Below are 19258 nucleotides of genomic sequence, written 5' to 3'. Positions count from 1 at the left end.
ATGGACTGCAGGTCTGTCATTATCGCCTCCAATATGATAGGAAGTGGATAAGTGAAAGAAGTGAAAAAATGGTGCAAAAAAAAAAAAAAAAAAAAAAAAAAAAAAAAAAAACTAGACTGAAGTACCGGTAAGGCGGTTTTAAGGGGGTTTGAACCCCCCCCCCCAAAAATATTTTTTTTACTCGTAAAAACGTAACAAATATGAATATAAACAAATTTTGTATGCGTTTTTTGAGGTTTTTTGTGTAAGGCTATTCTAATTTTAACATCTTCACTGCACCCACCGTCTTTACTACTGATAATACTACCTAGGTATGTGAAGTTGCCCATTTGATCGATCTTCGGTACCAAACAACAACTTTTCACATATTCCCAGTCTTCTTAACGTTAACTTTCAAACAGTCAGACATACGGCCTTACAGCTAGTGTTTAAGTAATCTAGCATAAAGACAATAGCAAATGCAAATGATGGTGCCAATCCACTATTAAAATTGATAGTTTTTGCCTAGGCAAGCATTACTATGACTCATTATTACCTTTTTGCACTTGCTATGAAAATGTTAAGCCCTGTTAAGCACGCGAATGGGGCACGATATGTGGTGCAGAGAGCGCAGCAACTTTGCTCCTCCAGGAGAACCGGTCTACTGCTATGAGGGGGCCTCGTCAACAGCAATCTCGGAAATGTCATATTAATAAATAGATATCTTAAAGGGTAGTAGAATTAATTGTATAGCAAATAATAGGCTACATAAAAATGTGATTAAATCCCACTACTTAGGATTACAATAAAACAAATAAGGAAGGAAACAAAGAGTGAAGCTCTTTAACCAGTAACGCTTTAATTTGCTGAAACACTTAAAGATATTTCAGGCGAAATCTTTTATATTCAACTTTTTAAAATATAAAATTAAATATTTATAAGTATAAATATAAAATTAAATTTAAGTACACAAAAATTAAACGTAGAATATTTCAATATAAATAAATACTTTTAATTATATATTAAATTCTCAATTGTTAAGACTTAAGCCCTGAATAGAGTGGGGCTTAAAAGGAATGTGTATAGCTGTGTTGGCCCCGAACAGCCTGGGGCTGAGAACGAGTTGCCAGTAGTATTAGGATAGATAGATGAATTTATTCTCCATATAACAGTAAAATAATTACACAACAATCTACGAATCCCCACAAAGGCTCTTGGCCTGTAATGGTGTGTAAAACAGCCTGTAAAATATAGGAACTGGTGCATAGACGATTTGATAATACAATTATTCGAATGTTTCTCATGCATTTAATCAACACAATATAATCATTTATAAAAATGAGCAATTATTATAATTCAGATAAGCTGAAGTCAGAAAAAGGCAGAAATAAGAAGAAGATGGTCAGGAGCATATAATACCCAACTGTGCACTCATATTATGAACAAATGACTCTACATTTCGTATACTCAATTTTTCTTCCGATGCTTCTTCCGGTTGTCGACTTAATAGCCGTGACTCTTCAGACCACTCCCACAAACAACGCTTCTCCATACAAAAGCTGAAAAGGATTTGAAAAATATAAGAATTTCATGCGTATATGAACATTAACGATTGAAAAAAAAATCAAGTTCGGCTTCAACTATTTATCCCAGACCATTAGCCTTGGCAACATGAATCCCAAGACCTGAGCCAGACTCAGACCTAAACTTTAATGTTACATCATATTTTTTTAATTTCTATTATAAGTTTTCCGTTGATTTTCGTTATGACATAAATGAATGTCATATATGAAGGAAACCTAGATAAGAAACAAGTAAATATAAATAAAGAAATATAAGAAATGGAAACATAAATAAGATACAACTTTTGCTTTGTTATAAGAACTGCATGACCTACAGTAAAAACTGTTATTTTTTCTCAATCAGAACTGAACAAAATTAGAACTTAATTTCCAATACTGCAATGAAAATAAGACTAGGATACTTAGGTGACGTTTTAAGATGAAAATTGTGCTTTTTGACCGTCCATGTGTGTCTAAACGAAAAGAAGGATGTCCCCGGATGGGGTAGAAAGAACTCATAAGAGAAGATTTAAATAAGAAGGGGCTTCATGGGAGGTGTAAAGCACAAAGTTCTGAAAAGAGTGGAACGGAGAAGGAGCGTGCGCAGTGTGTTTTAATCATTAATGCTTTGACAAGCCGTCAGTAGTATTTGCAGCGCGAAAAAATATTTTTGACACGGCAAGAATCCTCTTTCACTCACAAGAATTGAAAAAAAAAACAGCTATTAAAAACCCTGTTGAATGTGGTTTGGTAGCTTCTCAAGGACTCACATAACTTCAAGCCAAAAAAAATTAGGTATATGTGAAGAAACGTGCAAATCTCAATGTTAGAACTGCGTCAAATCGCGTTTTCGGATCGAAAAGAAAAATAAATTAATATCCCCCTATTTTTTTCAATAATATAAAAGAAGATTTATATAATTCATAACAGTTTGTTTTCTTGATTGACTTACACTACTTTTAGTAGAATTTTTAGCGGATAGTGTCATCTATTTACGAAAATTTAGGCAGGTAGGGACGGGGCAATTTTTTTCAAGATGCAGGAGAAGGGGGGGGGGGTTAATTCTGAGTTTTTTCGATATTTTTTTTCAGTGCCATCTTTTTACGAAAATTTTGGCGGGCAGGGATGGGACAATTTTTTTCAAGATACAGAGGAAGGGGGGGGGGGTAATTTCATAGCTTTTTCGATATTTATTTTTCAATATGAATACAAAAAAAGTTTTTTTTCAATGAAAATCCCCAAAAAGGGTACATATCAATGAATATATTTAAAAAAGTTTTTTTTTAATCTAGATAGGCGGGAGATGAAGTTTAAATTCACTAAAGTGTAAGGAAAGAGAACCCAAGTTTTAGTCATTTACTCAACTCAGACAAAAGGAAACATGTCTACTTTTTCTTACCAATTTGATGGGCAGGAATGAGTCTGATCCAAATCAGTGCTAAAAAGTTGACGGATAGTTTTTGGAGTCTATGACCCCCTTTGGCTCTCCAGTTATGCCATTGAAAACCCCTTGTACGATTCTGGTTCAAACAAGGTACAACACGCTTGCCCCTCTGCTAGAATGCTGGCAGTGGGAAGGGCACGCTATGTCTCCACATGTAAATTAAAAATCGTTGCATTATTTCACCCCAAACTAACTACAGCATTAATGCCTTTAAAAAAAAGCAGAGAAAATGAGAAGGGTGCTGGAAGGCCAGGGCTTTACTTTTTTCCTCAAGCCATTCCGGTCTTTAAATTCTTTAATAATTCCTGTTCAACCACGTTGTAACGTACCTATCCTTCTACATAAAAAAACAAAATAAATAATGAATAGGCGGGAAGAGAGGTGTTGTGGAGGAACATGGCACCCTTTGGTCTAATCATGCCAAGTGAAAACCCTTGCACGATTTTGGCTGAAAAAAGGTTCAACAAACCTAACTTTCTGCTGAGAAACTGGCAATGTGAGGGGTGGAGAGATCTTGAAGGGACCACCGGTCCCTTTATGCCTAAAATAATACACATTGCTGATGTTTAGATGGTTCCACTTCAAACAAGCCAGTATAGAATTTCAAATAGACCTTCAATCTGAATGGAAAAGAACATGGGGATGGATATTTGGAGGGACCAGGAACCCACTAACTGCTTTCTAATAATGTTAACTGAAAATCTTCCCCACAATGTCCGTTATATTTGCTTTTTTACTAAAAGATTGACAGTGAGATGGGTTTGGGGGCGGCAAGGATGTAGAGAGGTTTATATAGAGGCCATTTTGGCTCTGTAACCAGGAAATCCTTGCATAATTCAACCAATTTTTTTTTTATTCAACCAATAAATTTACGACAAAAACACTTCAACATAGAATGTTGAAGTGTTTTTCAACATTCTATGTTGAATTCTGTGTTAGCTTACGGGCCATAGAGCCCGTAAGGCTCTATGGCCAGGAAAAAGACAAGAGAAAAACAGAAATGACACAAATACTAAAAAAAGCGAAGAAAAGTATTTTCAATATAATGCGTTTCAACCTTTCAAAGACTCAACACACACACACACACAAAAAAAAAAAAAAAAAAACAAAAAAAAAAAAAAAACTAACAAAATTTAAACGACCCGAAACAAAAAGCGATTTTAGGACGCCCCCCCCAAAAAAAAGAAGATGTAGGACAATCCAATAAATTAAACCAAATTCCAAATATATATTTGAATTCAAGCCACAAACAATATTAAACAAACTCACTACCCCTCACAACAAACGTTTCTAACCCAGGCTAGGGTCACCCGCCCCCCCTAAATAATAATAATAAAATTTAAAATATATGTATTTAAACTTGAAATCAAGACATTCTGTGCAGGATTTCGACTCTTGTTGATAGAAGAGCATCGCCAAGTGCTGAAAACCATGTTGTGACCAAGATGGGCCCAGGATTGCACAAAGCCTACATTCATGGAGGTCCCAGGGACTTCTTGCTGTCCGGTTCTAAGCCGGCTTAAGCACTTCGGTGGAGACTTTAGAATATATGTGATCCCCGTCCTGCACTGGTATATGAGATTGTTGCTTTTCCTGAGGCGAAAATAATTTCAATGATTTAAAGAACATGAAAATTGGAACTTGGAATGTTAAGACGTTAAAAAATGAACATCGAATTGAAATTTTGACTGACGAATTCAGAAGATTTGAACTGGACTTATTAATGGTTTCAGAAACTCATATCCCAGGGATAGGAAGCATGAAATTGGGTGATATAGAATTTGTTTACTCAGGCAGGAAGGATGAAGTACATAGACAGGGAGTAGGGCTCATGATGAATAAGGAAGCTGCTAAGTCTTGTTTAGGCTGGAAAGGTATTAATAATAGAATGCTAATTGCTCATTTATGACTAGAAAGTTCAGGGTATCATTTATAGTAGTATACGCCCCTGTAGAACCGACTGACAGAGATACTAGTGACTCAGATGAATTTTACTTACAGTTACAGGAGCAAATAGACAGGGTTCCAGGTAGAGATATGATGTTTTTACTGGGAGATTTTAACACCCAGGTCAGTAGAAATATCGATAGATGGTATCCTAGCCTAGGTAAATCTGGTGTAGGAATAGAAAACAGTAATTGATACAGACTTTTGCAATTTTGTAGGTATAACAATCTAGTTATAACCAATACGGTGTTTGGTCATAAAATGGCTCATAAGTTAACATGGTATTCACGTGATGGTAAGACAGCAAAGCTCATTGATTATGTTATAGCAAACCGAAGACTGGCAGGATCAGTACAAGATACTAGGGTATATAGGAGTGCCGTTATTGACGTTAAAAGTAAAGATCACCATCTAGTTGTGTCAAGGGTTAACTTAAAGCTGAAATATCGAAAGGGTGACTACCTCCCGGGAAGTCTGATGTTGGTTGACTCCAGGATAAGAACTTGAGAGAAACTTTCCAGGAACAGTTGAATACTAAACTTGAGAGTTTAAAATTTTATAATGTGGAAGATGGTTGGAATAATTTTAGAAAAATAATTTGTGAAGTTGCTTAAAATTTCTTAGGGAAGAAAGCTAGAACTGCGGCTAAGAATATTAGTGAAAAAGCTTTATGTTTAATAGAAAGGAGAAATGACTTGATCAAGAATTATCTGAGTGATAGATCATATGAAAACAAAAGGAATGTAAAGAAAATGGGGAAAACATTAAAATATGAACTAGGGAGGTGTGAAGTGGAGGCCATGGATAAAATTGCCGAGGATCTGGAAGATGCAGCTGGACGGCATAATAGTAAAATAGTGTAGTGGCATTTTAATAGATTGAGAGGGGGTAGTCAATCCGGACTTGACCCAGTTAAAGATAGGAATGGGGCCACAATTAGCGATAAGGAAAAAACTAAAGAGAGATGGGCCGAAAATTTTGAGAATGTGCTAAACCGAGATAGAGTTCCAGGAAAAGATGTAGAGGAAAATGAAAAAGTTTGTGATACTTTGGATGTGAAGGAAGATTTGTTTGTGAGGATGAATTAGCGAAAGTACTAAAATGATTAAAAAAAAATAAGGCTCCAGGTGCTGACAGTGTGGTAAATGAGTTTCTTAAATATGATGGCTTTGAGGTTAGAAAGAAGTTACTGAAGATTATGAATAAGATTTTTGGAAAAGGAGAAGTACCTAACGATTTTAGCAAAATCTTAATTAAGCCACTTTATAAGAAAGGTGATAAAAAAGCGAGTGTGGTAATTATCAAGGCATTAGTCTGGTCTCTGTAGGAAGTAAATTACTTAGTAATATGATACTTTTTAGACTAAGAGATGCCGTAGACAAAGTTTTAAGAGAAGAACAGTGCGGTTTTGGAAAAGGTAGGGGATGTGTCGACCAAATTTTCACTCTTAGGCTAATAATTGAGAAGCGCCTGAGTTTTCAAACACCTTTGGTCCTCAGTTATATAGATTATGAGCAAGCGTTCAATTCTGTTGATAGAAGAGCTTAAGCAAAGGTTTTATCCTTGCATGGTAGACCAGACAAATACATTAAAGTGATTAGTGCTATGTACGAGAATGACACTGCTGCGGTTAAGGTAGGAAATGAGGTTAGCAGCTGGTTTTGTATTAATTTAGGAGTTAAGCAGGGTTGTGTTCTATCCCCTTTTATATGGATTATTTTGATGGACTCTGTCTTAAGGAGCACAGGAAAGGCAATGGGAGACCACAGAATTAAATGGGGAGGATAAACTCTCCTGGACTTAGATTATGCTGATGATTTAAGCATCCTAGATGAAGGTGTGAGCAAAATGAATGAACTTTTAGAGGATTTGCGAGCTCAGGGTGCTAGAATAGGTTTGAAAATTAATGTTAAGAAGAATAAGTCACTAGGGTTAGGAATAAGTGAAGATGAAAAGGTGACGTTGGGCAAAGAAAAGATTGATCAGGTGGGCAGCTTCACTTACCTTGGTAGTATTATTAGTAAAGATAATGGGGGCAGTGAAGATGTTAAGAGTAGAAGAGCCAAGGCTCAGGGTATTTTTTCACAGTTAAAAAAAAGTTTCGAAGAATAGGAAGATAAGTCTGCAAACCAAGATTAGAATTTTGGAAGCTACAGTGATGACAGTGGTCAAATATGGCTCTGAAGCATGAGCGCTCCGAAAAGCGGATGAAGATTTGCCAGATGTTTTCCAGAGAAATTGCTTAAAGTACCAAGGTCACCTAAAATGAAAACTAATTCATTAAATTGGTCAAGTGCAAACTTACATAGCCATACGTCTTAAATTAGTGTGAAAAACCGATAATTCATTTTTTAAGGAGAAAGATCGCCTGTTTACATAATGTATTCCAATACGCAAGTTCGTGGCCAATTTCAAAAATAAAGAACGTGCGCTTTTGAACAGTAGAAAATTACCAAAAAATAAATAAATCAGCATATAGTCTCAGAAAGTGTTGTTTTCTTGTATGTTCTGGTAAAACAGAAATCGGAACCTATTTCAGCAAAGCTCTTTTCTTTGAAAAATACTTTTAAGGAATGCTTCTTGAAAAGAGCTTGGTTAGACTAGGCCTAGTTTTGATGTTACTAGGATTTTTGGCATTCCAGGATCTTTTAACCATGAAGCAGTGTAAAGGTAAACATTAATGATTCTAAAAGAAAGTATCAATATATAGGCTACCCTATTGGTAGTTTTGCAGACCTAATGACTTCCACCGATAGCTTACCTTATGTAGGCTAAGGTAAGACACCTAGTAGGTTGTGTGATTTGCTTTAATATTTTGATATAAATCTACCTCATAGTTACTATATAATAGTAGCATATAACTTTTATGCTTTTTTTATATTAGAAATACAAATTACTTGGGTGAGCACTGTTTGACTAGCACCTAGGCCTATTAAAGTCATTGGTTCTTTATACTCTAAGCAACAAATATTGTCATTTACTCTTATATACAAAGCACTATAAAATCAAAACAATAGGCAATACTGTGTTTCCTTTAAACATGGAGAATGATATAAAGTCTTCTCTATGACTTTTTAAACTCTATGACTTATTATAGAGAAACATGAATAAAGTTATACAGAATACTTTTTGGTTTTCTTATTTAATATATGATCCACTAAAATGTCATACAAAAGAAATTACATTACCCCACTGATACATAGAGAAAACAACAAAGTCATACAGATGGCTTTTCATGGTTCCAATTGCAGTTCAGGCAACTTGGTGGTCACATATCAATCCTAAGACTTAGTCAACCTACCTGAGAATTTATGTGGCCAGGAAAATTAGGCTTAGGATGCTTCTTCATCAGCAAGTTCCATAGACATTGTCTGTTTTGAGTCAGCCCAAAAATCTTAGTCATCTCTATTGTAATTTAAGTAGACTTTCCAAGTAGGCCTGTCTGCCTAGAGTCTAAGGAATTTTGACCAAGTTTTATGATTAACATGACCACTAAGTCACCTGGACTTGCAGTCCTGAGTCAGAAAACCCATTCTATAAGCCAAGACAGTTACACTAAAACAGAATTAATTGAAAATTGGTTGACTGAAAAGTTGCCTGGCCTTGTGTGCAAACAAGTGGTATAGGGTCTACCTGCCTAAAGTCTTAGACAGGCAACCCAGTTTATAAGCTCAGACAGTTAAACTAAAACAAAATTCATTCAAAATTGGTTGACCCAACAAGCTCCCTGGATTTGCAGGTGAACAAGTGACATAAGGTCTGCCTGCCTATAGTCTCAGGCAAGGGCAGCTGAGTTTTGGGACTAACATATGAACATCAAATTGCCTGGACTCACAGGCAAACCAGCAACAATAATAATAATCTATGGAATTTTCAGAACATATATCCTAGAGGCCTTCCAAAAATTATGGGTATTTATTTGTGAAAAGGATGTCACGGTGTTATACTAAAGCAATGCAGGAAAAAAAGTTACTGTTCTAATATCTGGGGAACATGCGAGAAGTGAAGTTTGGTTAATGCTAGTGAAATAAAACAAAATAGGATAAAAATATAATAGTTTCAACACAAATTTTGGCTGTATATTTGCACATTAGGAGGGTGGGGGTAAAGCACAGCATATAATAAATACATAACTTAAACTAACCTCGGTACCTTTTTTCCTCCTAAACCCCTAAAAACTAAAGCTTGAATATAGTTCCTGGAATGAGAAACCCCTTGTTTATAGACAATAAGATAAGAAATTACTGGGTAATATTATCTGTTCTTGGCTTTTCTCAAGTTGCATTCTTGCATGTTGCCCATATATTAGAACAGTACCAAAAAAAATTTAGTGGAACAAAACAGGAATTATATTAAGAACAAAAATTAGAGAGTCATGGCTTCTCTGAATGACAAATGTTGATTAAATAAATCAATACTATTAGATCATTATCTGTCAATGTTATTATGTAATATATATTATTGTTTTATGACTCGTATACAATATATTGTTGCATTGTCTGTACTTGTTATTGTACGCCTCTTATTTCAATTCAGCATTATGCCATATAACTTTATGGTACCAATCTCGTGACGGGGGGAGCAATTATCTCAGTTATAATCTCAGAAAAACATTCATATTTCTATGTTATTACTTTTTATTTTATCATTGCTTAATGTTTATTTTGCCCAATTTAGATTTTGAGAGTTGGAATCACTGACATAATTACTAGATACAGATCATCTGCACAACTGGGTTTTATTTTGTTTAGTGATGAGCCTTAATAAAATACTCTTACTTTGGTAATTAATATTAAATTAATTTTTTTTGCTTTTATTCGTTTTATTTTTTACCACACTGCGTAAATTTACTCCCCCCCCCCCTAATCGTGGACGCTTAAGAAGAAGTCAGCCTTCAGTAAGTAGTCAGCTTCCTAGGACCTTTTTTTATCCGTAGCCAGTTATTTCACGAAGCAAATTTTTGAGCATTGGGTTTCTAGGTTTCTATGGGCTGTTCTGAGCCTTCTAGCCCCTTCAGGGCTCAAAATTAATAGTCCCTGTAAAGTGATTATTTAATTATAAAAGAGCATGAAAAATACTCATTATTTTGAATTGTGCTGAAACTCTAAATTTTGTTAAAAACTGCAGTCTAGGCTATATACCAAAAATATGGTGTCGATTTATAACTCAGGGTATATTTTTCACCATTATGGAGGGAGGGAGGGGGGAGTCTTTATAAATTTAGCTATATATGGATTTGCAATGGAGTTCTGACTATACGTGTGTCTTATTTTTTGGGCCAGACCATCTTAATATTAAATTAGGCTAATCAGAAAACTTTGAATATAGCTTTGAACTTAGAAGCTTAATTTTTTTATAATGCCCTTTGCCTATCACATTTAAAACAGTTGAAATGGGTGACTTTGATATTGTTTTTTTTTTTTTTTTCTCTTTTTGATTATTAAAAATATATATTGTATTAAAAACAGGTACTATCAAGGTACTATCACTTAAATATAATAGCTCCCTATGCCCCCCCCCTCTTCTATACTATCTTGATAGGATACCGTCTGTGCTTTAAATAACAAAAATATTTAAATTATTGGCACCCCTTCTTTAAAAAAAATCGAGATATTATGATTTAAATATTATAGCTCACTACTCCCCCCCTCTCTGGATACCACCTTGATAAAATACCGTTTCTGCTTTAAATTAGAAAAGAAAAATTTGGGGATCCCTGCTTTCAATAAAAAATTTTTAGAGATATTATCATTTAAATGTAATACTTCCCCCCCCCCCTCTGGATACCACATTGATAGGATTCTGTCTCAGATTTCATTAGAAAAATAAGTTACTTAATAATTAACTAGGTCACTATATGGTTCAAACAAACACGCAAAATAATGTTAAAAAGCTTAGTGTTCTTGAAAAAAATTGAGGGTATGAGTAAGGGGGTACAAAGACAACAACAAAAGTGTCGAAATTACTCAGATATACCTCAAATTATTTGAAAACTGAGTCATAGATTTGCTGTGGCATTCAATAAAATACAAAGAATACAATTAAAAGGGAGCACACACAAAAACTAAATTAGGCCAGTAGCCTATGAGAAATCGCAAAATACCCAAGACAATGAATAAGTCCTAATGGGGGGCCTTGGGTCCATCAAAATAATTTAATGGTTTCCTAGGGAATTTGATATCATTTTCATCTGTGGTCATTCTAAATGAAAAAAATAATTAACCTTTTGTCATTCCGGATTTAAATAAAAAAAATGAGGTACTATCATTTAAAAATGATAGCCCCCTATCCCCCCTCCTATAGGCAATATTTTACAATTTATTTTTGAATCATATCTTTTAAGTAACTTCCAGTCCAATCTTTAATTCCCAAACCTTGTACATAGCTTAGTCTATAGCTAAATTTGTCACAATAGAAGGTTTTTTTTGGGGGATTCAACTTGAAAATAAAATTCTTGACTACAAACGATGTAAGAAATAGCGATTGGGAAACTGCATTTGAAATGATTTGAACTCATTTCATAAAGACGATCCTGTTTTTTGTCAACATATGAAGAACTGTGTATATTGCAATATTTGCATTGCATCTGTCTCTTTTTTATGCAAAGTAACAAAAGAGACGAAAATTAATGAACAAGAGAGTAGTGAAGAATTATGGTATGCCAAGTAATATTTGGCAGGGAAAGTCACTGGTGATAAATCGCCAGAGGTGGCACCGTGTTTGCGTGATTTTCGCGGATTTGGGGAACCAAATTTTTTTTTCAGGGTGACGCATAGATTTTTAGGGGATTACTCGAAAATTCAGGGATAATGCAAGCTCTGCTTGATTTCTAATCAGGAAAATCGAAATACTAAACCACACAAGAAGGAAAGGCTCTGACTTTGCGGTTGACGCAATAAAGAATCGCCACAAAATTAGTTTAAAATCGACCGAACGCCACCGCCTCTGTCGGCGGTGGCGTGCGAGTTGCGCGCCGGTGGCGTTACTACACTTCGGTGGCGCCAGGCCTCTCGTCGGTGGCGTTTGGTCGATTCGCCGGCGCGGCGTCGGGGTATACCTGGAACAAGTATCCTGAAATGGTATCTTGCATACCATCTAGCGCTTGGTCATCATCAAAATATTTTCTGACACATCAGAATAGTCACTTTCTAAACTTGAGGTCATATTTTTTCACAAAATATGTTGTCACTAATTTATATATATAGCAATCAACAGATTTTGTAAACTTAAATTTTCATAAATGAAAAACAGTGTCAGATTCGTAGGAAATAGTTTTCGCTGATATTATTCAGCTCCGAAGTTTATCGTTGTTTTATTATTGACAACACTGTTTTGCGAAGTTATTCAAACTAAAAATGCTAATAGCAGCTAAACAAAAACTCGTAGGAAACCCGAATTTTCAGGTATGAATAGACCTAAAATAGATTAAGAGGGCTAAATGTGTTTTCATTTTGGTGTCCTTGGTACTTTAAGGATTGTTCTGGGTACCCGGCTGACTGACCGTATTTCAAACAGTGGGCTGTACGAAAAGTGTGGTTCAATACCGCTCTCTAAGGCTATAATGAGAGAAAGGTTGAGGTGGCTAGGGCACGCTGTGCAGATGAAGGATGACAGATTGCCAAAGATTTTTCTTTTTGGCCAACCGTCTAGGGCTAAACGAAAAGCAGGTCGTCCTCGTCTGGGGTGGGAGGACGTCATAAAGAAAGATTTAAAGGAAGTGGGAACTTCATGGGCGGAAATAAAAAGAGAGGATTTGTAAAGATTGGGATGGAGGAGCCTGGGTAGCTGTGTTGGCCTTAGGTGGCTTGGTGCTGCGGTGAGTTGTTAGTAGTAGTAGTAGTAGTATGACAAGCAGTTAATGGATTAAAGTCAGACCTCATCGATGGAGTAAATAAAATATTAATATTCCTTGAATTACAAAGATGATGCGAAGACCTATCAGTGACTAAAGAAGGAGTAGTTTGAAGGGCTGTGAGAACATCACCATGAAGTTGATGAAAAGTGAATGACTCGCACTAAAGAATGTAGAGACTGCAAATCAAGTAATGGGCTAGTTGGGATAGTTGTAGAACAATTTGTTTACTGTACAAGCATTCTTGCCTTATCATATAACTTAGAAAATGGTTTCAAAAAGTAAAAAAAAGTTGACATCCATATTGTAGGACAATAATAGACGTAGGGCTCAACTAAGCAATGGAACAGAATTTTTAAAACTGATCCAGGAAAATGTGTTTTAGCTTCCTCAACATTCTAAGACTCGTTGAGATCTTAATATTAATTAGTCCAATATGATGCTTGAATGAAAGGTTTTCATCGAAAAGAATACCGAGAAATCTGACAGATTGTTCCTTAGATCTACTGAGAGAGCCTCTTGAAAGCTGTACTTAAGAAAACTTCAAGCACGTCAGGGAAATCATGGAAAAAATTAAAAAACTTGATTTGGTACCTTTTAATGATTAGAAATTTGCACCAAAGCAAAGAGCGATTCCCTCAAAAAGGCCAACTAATCTGGGGCGCATATTAAACTTAGTTTACACTATAGTACCAATCGTACTGTCATCAGTGAAAGCAATGAGAGTGTCTACAACGTGGGAAAGCGATGGATTTTTTTCATTGAAAGATTCAGGATGACATAGACGAAAGCAAACTGTAGGCTTCTGATTCTTAACCGCAACTATAAGGTCATTAACATAAATCAAAAACAGAAACGGTCCAAGAGCAGAGTCTTGAGGAACACCAAACTCAACTTCAGAAGAAAACCGGGAAAGGGAATCTACGAAGACAGTTTTACCTGACAAATAGGAATCAAGCCAAGTATGAGCCTGTCCTCTTACACCATTGTGTGATAGCTTATACAGCAGAATCTCTTGAGTTAAAGAAGCGAAAGCCTTACAGACATCTAGGAATATAGCAGCAGGAATCAAACCAGAGTCAAGCGCAGTGTGGAGAAAATTTAAAAGAGATAAACACGCATGCTCCGTAGAATGTTTAGCTCGGAAGCCAAACTAAAAATCATGAAAAAATCTTTTAGCCTCTAGAAAAGCAAGCAGACGGGAAAGCATGGTCTTTTCTAAAATTTTCTAAAAACAGACAGCAAAGATATTGGACGATAATTGGCTGGATCATTTCTTGGTCCACCTTTATATAAAACAATTACTCTAGCTCGCTTAAGAGAACTGGGGAAAATCCCATTTTCAAACAGTTCGTGGTAACGAACTGTAAGTAAGGAGCGACCCGGCTCAATGGTAACCGAAACTCTAGAAAACGGTATTTTGATACAAATAGATACATCAAAATAATCACATTTTAATGCTGATTTCAAATATATAAGTTTCATCAAGTTTAATCCTACCCATCAAAAGTCACGCGCCTGAGAAAATTTGGCTGATTTTCGAAAAAAGGGGGAAAGACCCCCTAAAAGTTATAGAACCTTAATGAAAATCACACCATCATATTCCGCGTATCAGAGAACCCTACTGTAGAGGTTTCAAGCTCCCATCTACAAAAATGTGGAATTTTGCATTTTTTGCCAAAAGAAAGATCACGGGTGCGTGTTTATTGTTTGTTTGTTTTTTTTTCCCAGGGGTGATCGTATCGAACCAGTTGTCCTAGAATATCGTGGGAGGGCTCATTGGAATGGAAATTGAAAGTTCTAGTGCCCTTTTTAAGTGACCAAAAAAAAATGGATGGCAAATAGGCCCCCTCCCACGCTCAGTTTTTTCCCAAAGTCACCTGATCAAAATTTTGAGATATCCATTTTGTTCAGCATGTTCGAAAATATTATAAGTATGTCTTTTAGGATGACTTAATCCCCCTAAGTTTCCGGGGGGAGGGCTCAAAGTTATGAACTTTACCCAATGTTAACATATAGTATTGGTTATTTGGAATTATACAGACGTTTTCAGGGGAGATTTTTCCTGGTAGTAGGGGGGGGGTCAGGGGTTATATGGGAGGATCTTTCCATGAAGGAAGTTTTCAGGGGGGAAGGGAAATTGCTATGAAGGGGACGCCGGACTTCCCAGCATTATTTAAAAAAAGATCATATATTTAATATAAAAAAACAAGTATTTCAACTGCAACAGCAGCAAAATCGAAACTTTAAACGAACAGAAAATATTACATATATAATTGGGTTCACCCCGTAGTCAATGCCTCGCTCTTTAAGCCAAAGATTTTTTAGTACTTTCATAAGATCTATTTATTCTAAATAACGGCCTGTGTGATTAAGTGGTCATATCTACAGAATTGGAACACAATTTGAACTTCCACTTAAAGAGCAAGGTATTGACTAGGGGGCGAACCCCATAATAAACGTATTAAAAATATATGAATATATAAGTTCGTTACGTAAGTTAATTCGTAAGTTACATTTATTTATTACAAATAAAAACGTTCGTAAATAAAATTAAAGAAGTTTCGAGAAAGCCATTTAACTAAATAAGAGTAAATTAATATGAAAATTTTGTTTTAATTATTAATGTACGGTGAGCCAAGATCAAAACATGAATTTATTAAAAAACTTTCAAAAATTTAAATAAAAAAAACAAGTTTTTTAAACTGAAAGTAAGGAGCGACATTAAAACTTAAAACGAACAGAAATTATTCCGTATATGGAAGGGCTTTCCTCCTCAACGCCTCGCTCTTTACACTAAAGTTTGACTCTGTCTCACAACTTTATTTTCTAAAACAATAAAAAACTTTGTCGTAAAGAGCGAGGCGTTGAGGAGGGGAAAGCCCCTTCCATATACGGAATAATTTCTGTTCGTTTTAAGTTTTAATGTCGCTCCTTACTTTCAGTTTAAAAAACTTGTTTTTTTTTATTTAATCAAAAGAAAGATTTATAAGCTTTGTCAATGGAGAAATAATTGAAGGAAGAATGAACTTAACTACCATAGTTGGAATACAGTCAGGGCCAGACGACGAAGAACCCTTCAAGCTATTTACAATCCTGGCTACTTCAACATCAGAAGCCGGATATAACACCATCGATTTGAGACAATGGGGGCTAAGATAAGATTTGTAATCTGGTTGTGACTGTGAAGACCTGACTGAAGAAGCAATGGTTTTCCCAATATTGGCAAAATATGATGTAAATACTTCTTGAACAGATGGAATACCCTCAACAACCACATCACCAACTACAAGACTTGTAGGGATAGAAGGAGCCAAAGTAGAACGTTTAAGGACGGAATTGATCACTTGCCAAGTTTTTCGAATATGTTTCCCACAATCCGAGAATTTTTTGGAATAATAAAGGAATTTGGCCTTCCGGCATACATAATTAAAAAAATTCCTGTAGAGTTCAAATTGCTTAAGACGTGCAGCATTCAAAGATGGTTTTGCTGACTTAAAAGCTTTCCAAAGATTATTTTTTATTCTCCAACTCTTTAGAAGACCAGGGGTCATCCATCGGTTAAGAAGAATAGATCTTTTTTCCTTCACTGAGGAGGCTTCACAGAGGATTCCACTTTAAGCATGGAGTAATGTGCCTACTTTTCCTCTAAAAAGTTAGAAGTAAGAGGGGAAGAGGGTTGTGAATAGACAACTACCCAATAGAGGCTCTTCAATCGTTCAAATTAAAATACTTGCTTTATTCTGGTTCAATAAGGTGAAAAAATGCCTACCTTTATGCTGAAAACGCGTGATAGGGGGAGCCGGGAGACGAGGGGATCACAGGCAAACTTTTTGGATCCAGTTAGTTTTTATAACGAAACATTCCCGACGCAATACATTACCCGTTTTTTTTTCTGTATGTACCACAACAAAGAAGTTGCCAATCCCTCTTCGTTTTTCCACAGAATATTTTTTTTTTTTTTTACAAAAATAATTGATGAAACATATATTCATAAGCTTTCAAAGAGTATTAATCAATGGAATAACTTTCTAATATTGCTACTAGGACAAAAGAAGCCCTCAACTCTTTAGCAATGAGAGATCAGAGAAAAAGAAGACACAGACACAACCGAAGTCGCAAACATGAAATAGCTTGTAAAATTAGATGGCAACACTTCCTTGTCTATGAGAAAATGTCCCTTTAAGGATCAGTAATCTTTTTATATTCATCTTTCTGCGGAATTGTTCTATCTAAGGGGCCAGGGATTCGTCGCAAATGTAAAGAATTTAAAACTTGTCTTTAAATAAGATTTTAACAAAAACTACCAAAAACTTCAAATACTGCCATTCTGATCTTGGACTACCTTAATTTTTAGATATTACTTTACTTTAAGTTTTAAGCTGGGTTTTTCTGCTAAACATAGCTGTCTGCTCAAAAACCAATACATGGTTGGAAAAAACAAAAACTTTTCGGAGTAGAAGTTTTTCCTCTCTGGCGTAGACTATCAGTTCCAATTCACCTCACACACAGTAGGCTAGGGCTTTGGGGCAAGCAAAAACGACCCTTTCTAGCCCAAGGTCAAATTTATACACAGCTTTCCCATATGTAATGTCACGTTCATCAATCCCGCTTGAGGTTACCCAAAACCACAGTCGTTAAACCATTACCACTTTCTTCCAACTGATATCAGCGGCGTAAAATGTATTGCTCCCGCCAACACAAACAGAAAATCTTTCTCTGGGAGGGTTGGGGTATTCGTCAAAATATCATAAGACAGGAAACCATGGAACATGTCGTAGCAATCTTTGATGAGGAGGAGGAGGCATCAGGAAACGAGACTCTATACCCTGGGTAATGTACACCTGGACAACCCCGAAAGAAATATAATTCTTATAAGTGTAAATAGGTGTAAAAATTCCATAAGTGTAAATAGATTCGGTATATTTTTTTTTTTACAAAAACTTTTCTTCGTTTCAAATTCGTTCGTATTAGCGTCTCGCTCCTATCTCCGTCACTGTCTTCTTGATTTTATTACACCCTTTCTAGTCTTATAACATAGGGTGCTTACTGTAGTTCCGGGAAAAAAAAATTAAACGTTGAATTAAACATAAAATAAATAAAATGGCATGAAAAAACGGCATGAACAAATAAATAAATGAAAAACTAAAACTATAGTAGAGACAGGACAGTGAGCAACTCAAGATAATAGGTAAGGGATAGGAAAATGAGCATAAACTAAAACTTTTAGATGATAATTGCACTCTCAATTAAATTCAAAGGAAAAACGAGTAACTTACGAAAACGGAAGACAACTATCTTTGGGGGCGTTGTATTCGGATACTCGTTTCATAGTGTGAAAGAAATACTGCTTTTGGGTACTTTTGCTAAATCCCAACATCCAAGGGTCTGAAAAGAAATTCAGGGTAAAAGAAGAATACAATTAATAATATTATATATACATATATGTATTATAACAAGGATAAAATAATAATAAATATATACAATAAATAATAAATATATTATATAATAAACAATACAATATCTATGTTTATTCTTCTGAAGAAGAATAAACAAATAACATCACGTTCAAATATTCAGAGACATATCCCATTGAATAATTGAGGTTTATTTTACGATTAATTCTTTTTTCAAGGGCATTTTATGGAGATCCCTTGAAAAGGATAGAATATAATATATTTTTTCTCTACAATAGCTTTGAGCAACCACGAGCATTGTAATCAGAAGAAAAAAGAGTATGCTGCTAGGCATTGGAAGGACTAGAGAGTTTGAAGCGACAACATCCCCACTCTTAATTGTGGTAGTTCTTATTAGTAAACCTTGATGAGCCTTGTGCTTTTCTTTTTTGTTTTGCTGATGTTAATACAAATAAAAAATATACTTTCTACTACAAATCATTTTTAGCAAAGTGCGAATGACATCTTACGTTTAGAGCAGTAGTTCCCAACGGATTTTGGGTTCGGCCCCACCCAGCCATTTCTATAATTATGATGCCCCTCGTAACATTTAAATTTTGTTATTCAAAATTTTACGTGTATCCACCAGAAAGAAGCTTGAAATACCATTAAGTTGATGTTTTTGTAAAATATTGTCTGAATACAACACGTTTTATACAATATAAAACGTCACTACAATACTATCGTGTAGTTTTTTTTGCTATTTAAATTAATATGAAGGTGACGTCATTTAGATGAAAAATGTTTTATCACAATTAAGGCTCCAAATTATAGTTAGCCGAAGGGTGCACGTCCTGCCCATGAATTCGTGGTTTCCTAAGGGACGGTGATCCCATTTTGGTTTATGGTGATTTCTTGAATTCGTGATTCATTTTAATTTCAGGTCGTTTTTGGCTTAATTTATCCATTTATAGTAATATCTATATAAATTCTCTATGTGTAGTTAATTCTATATTTATAATATTTTTTTTACTCTTTTGAAGAAGAATAATTATAGATATTAAATGGAGACACTATT

General features: G+C 35.2%; 1 protein-coding gene across 3 annotated transcripts in view; it reads right to left on the bottom strand.

The window, feature by feature from the left end:
* Positions 1-1261: 1261 nt before the first annotated feature.
* Cmtr1 (Cap methyltransferase 1) overlaps positions 1262-19258 on the bottom strand; it is a 156331-nt gene continuing 138334 nt past the window's right edge. For 2 of the 3 annotated variants that reach the window (XM_089090049.1, XM_089090050.1), the window contains exons 18-19: positions 18064-18172; positions 1262-1538 (exon numbers count right to left, since the gene is read on the bottom strand). In XM_089090049.1, the coding sequence (XP_088946175.1) occupies positions 1382-1538; positions 18064-18172 (266 nt within the window). In that variant the 3' untranslated portion in view covers positions 1262-1381. The remainder of the gene's footprint in view (positions 1539-18063; positions 18173-19258) is intronic. The other variant, XR_016141857.1, reaches the window with a different exon arrangement.

This window comes from Artemia sp. Qi Xiang Cuo, chromosome 6 (assembly GCF_049724085.1).
Source record: "Artemia sp. Qi Xiang Cuo chromosome 6, ASM4972408v1, whole genome shotgun sequence".
Taxonomy (NCBI): Eukaryota; Metazoa; Arthropoda; class Branchiopoda; order Anostraca; family Artemiidae; genus Artemia; species Artemia sp. Qi Xiang Cuo.
Note: the sequence above shows the minus strand (reverse complement) of the source record. Positions and strands in the feature narration are given on the sequence as shown.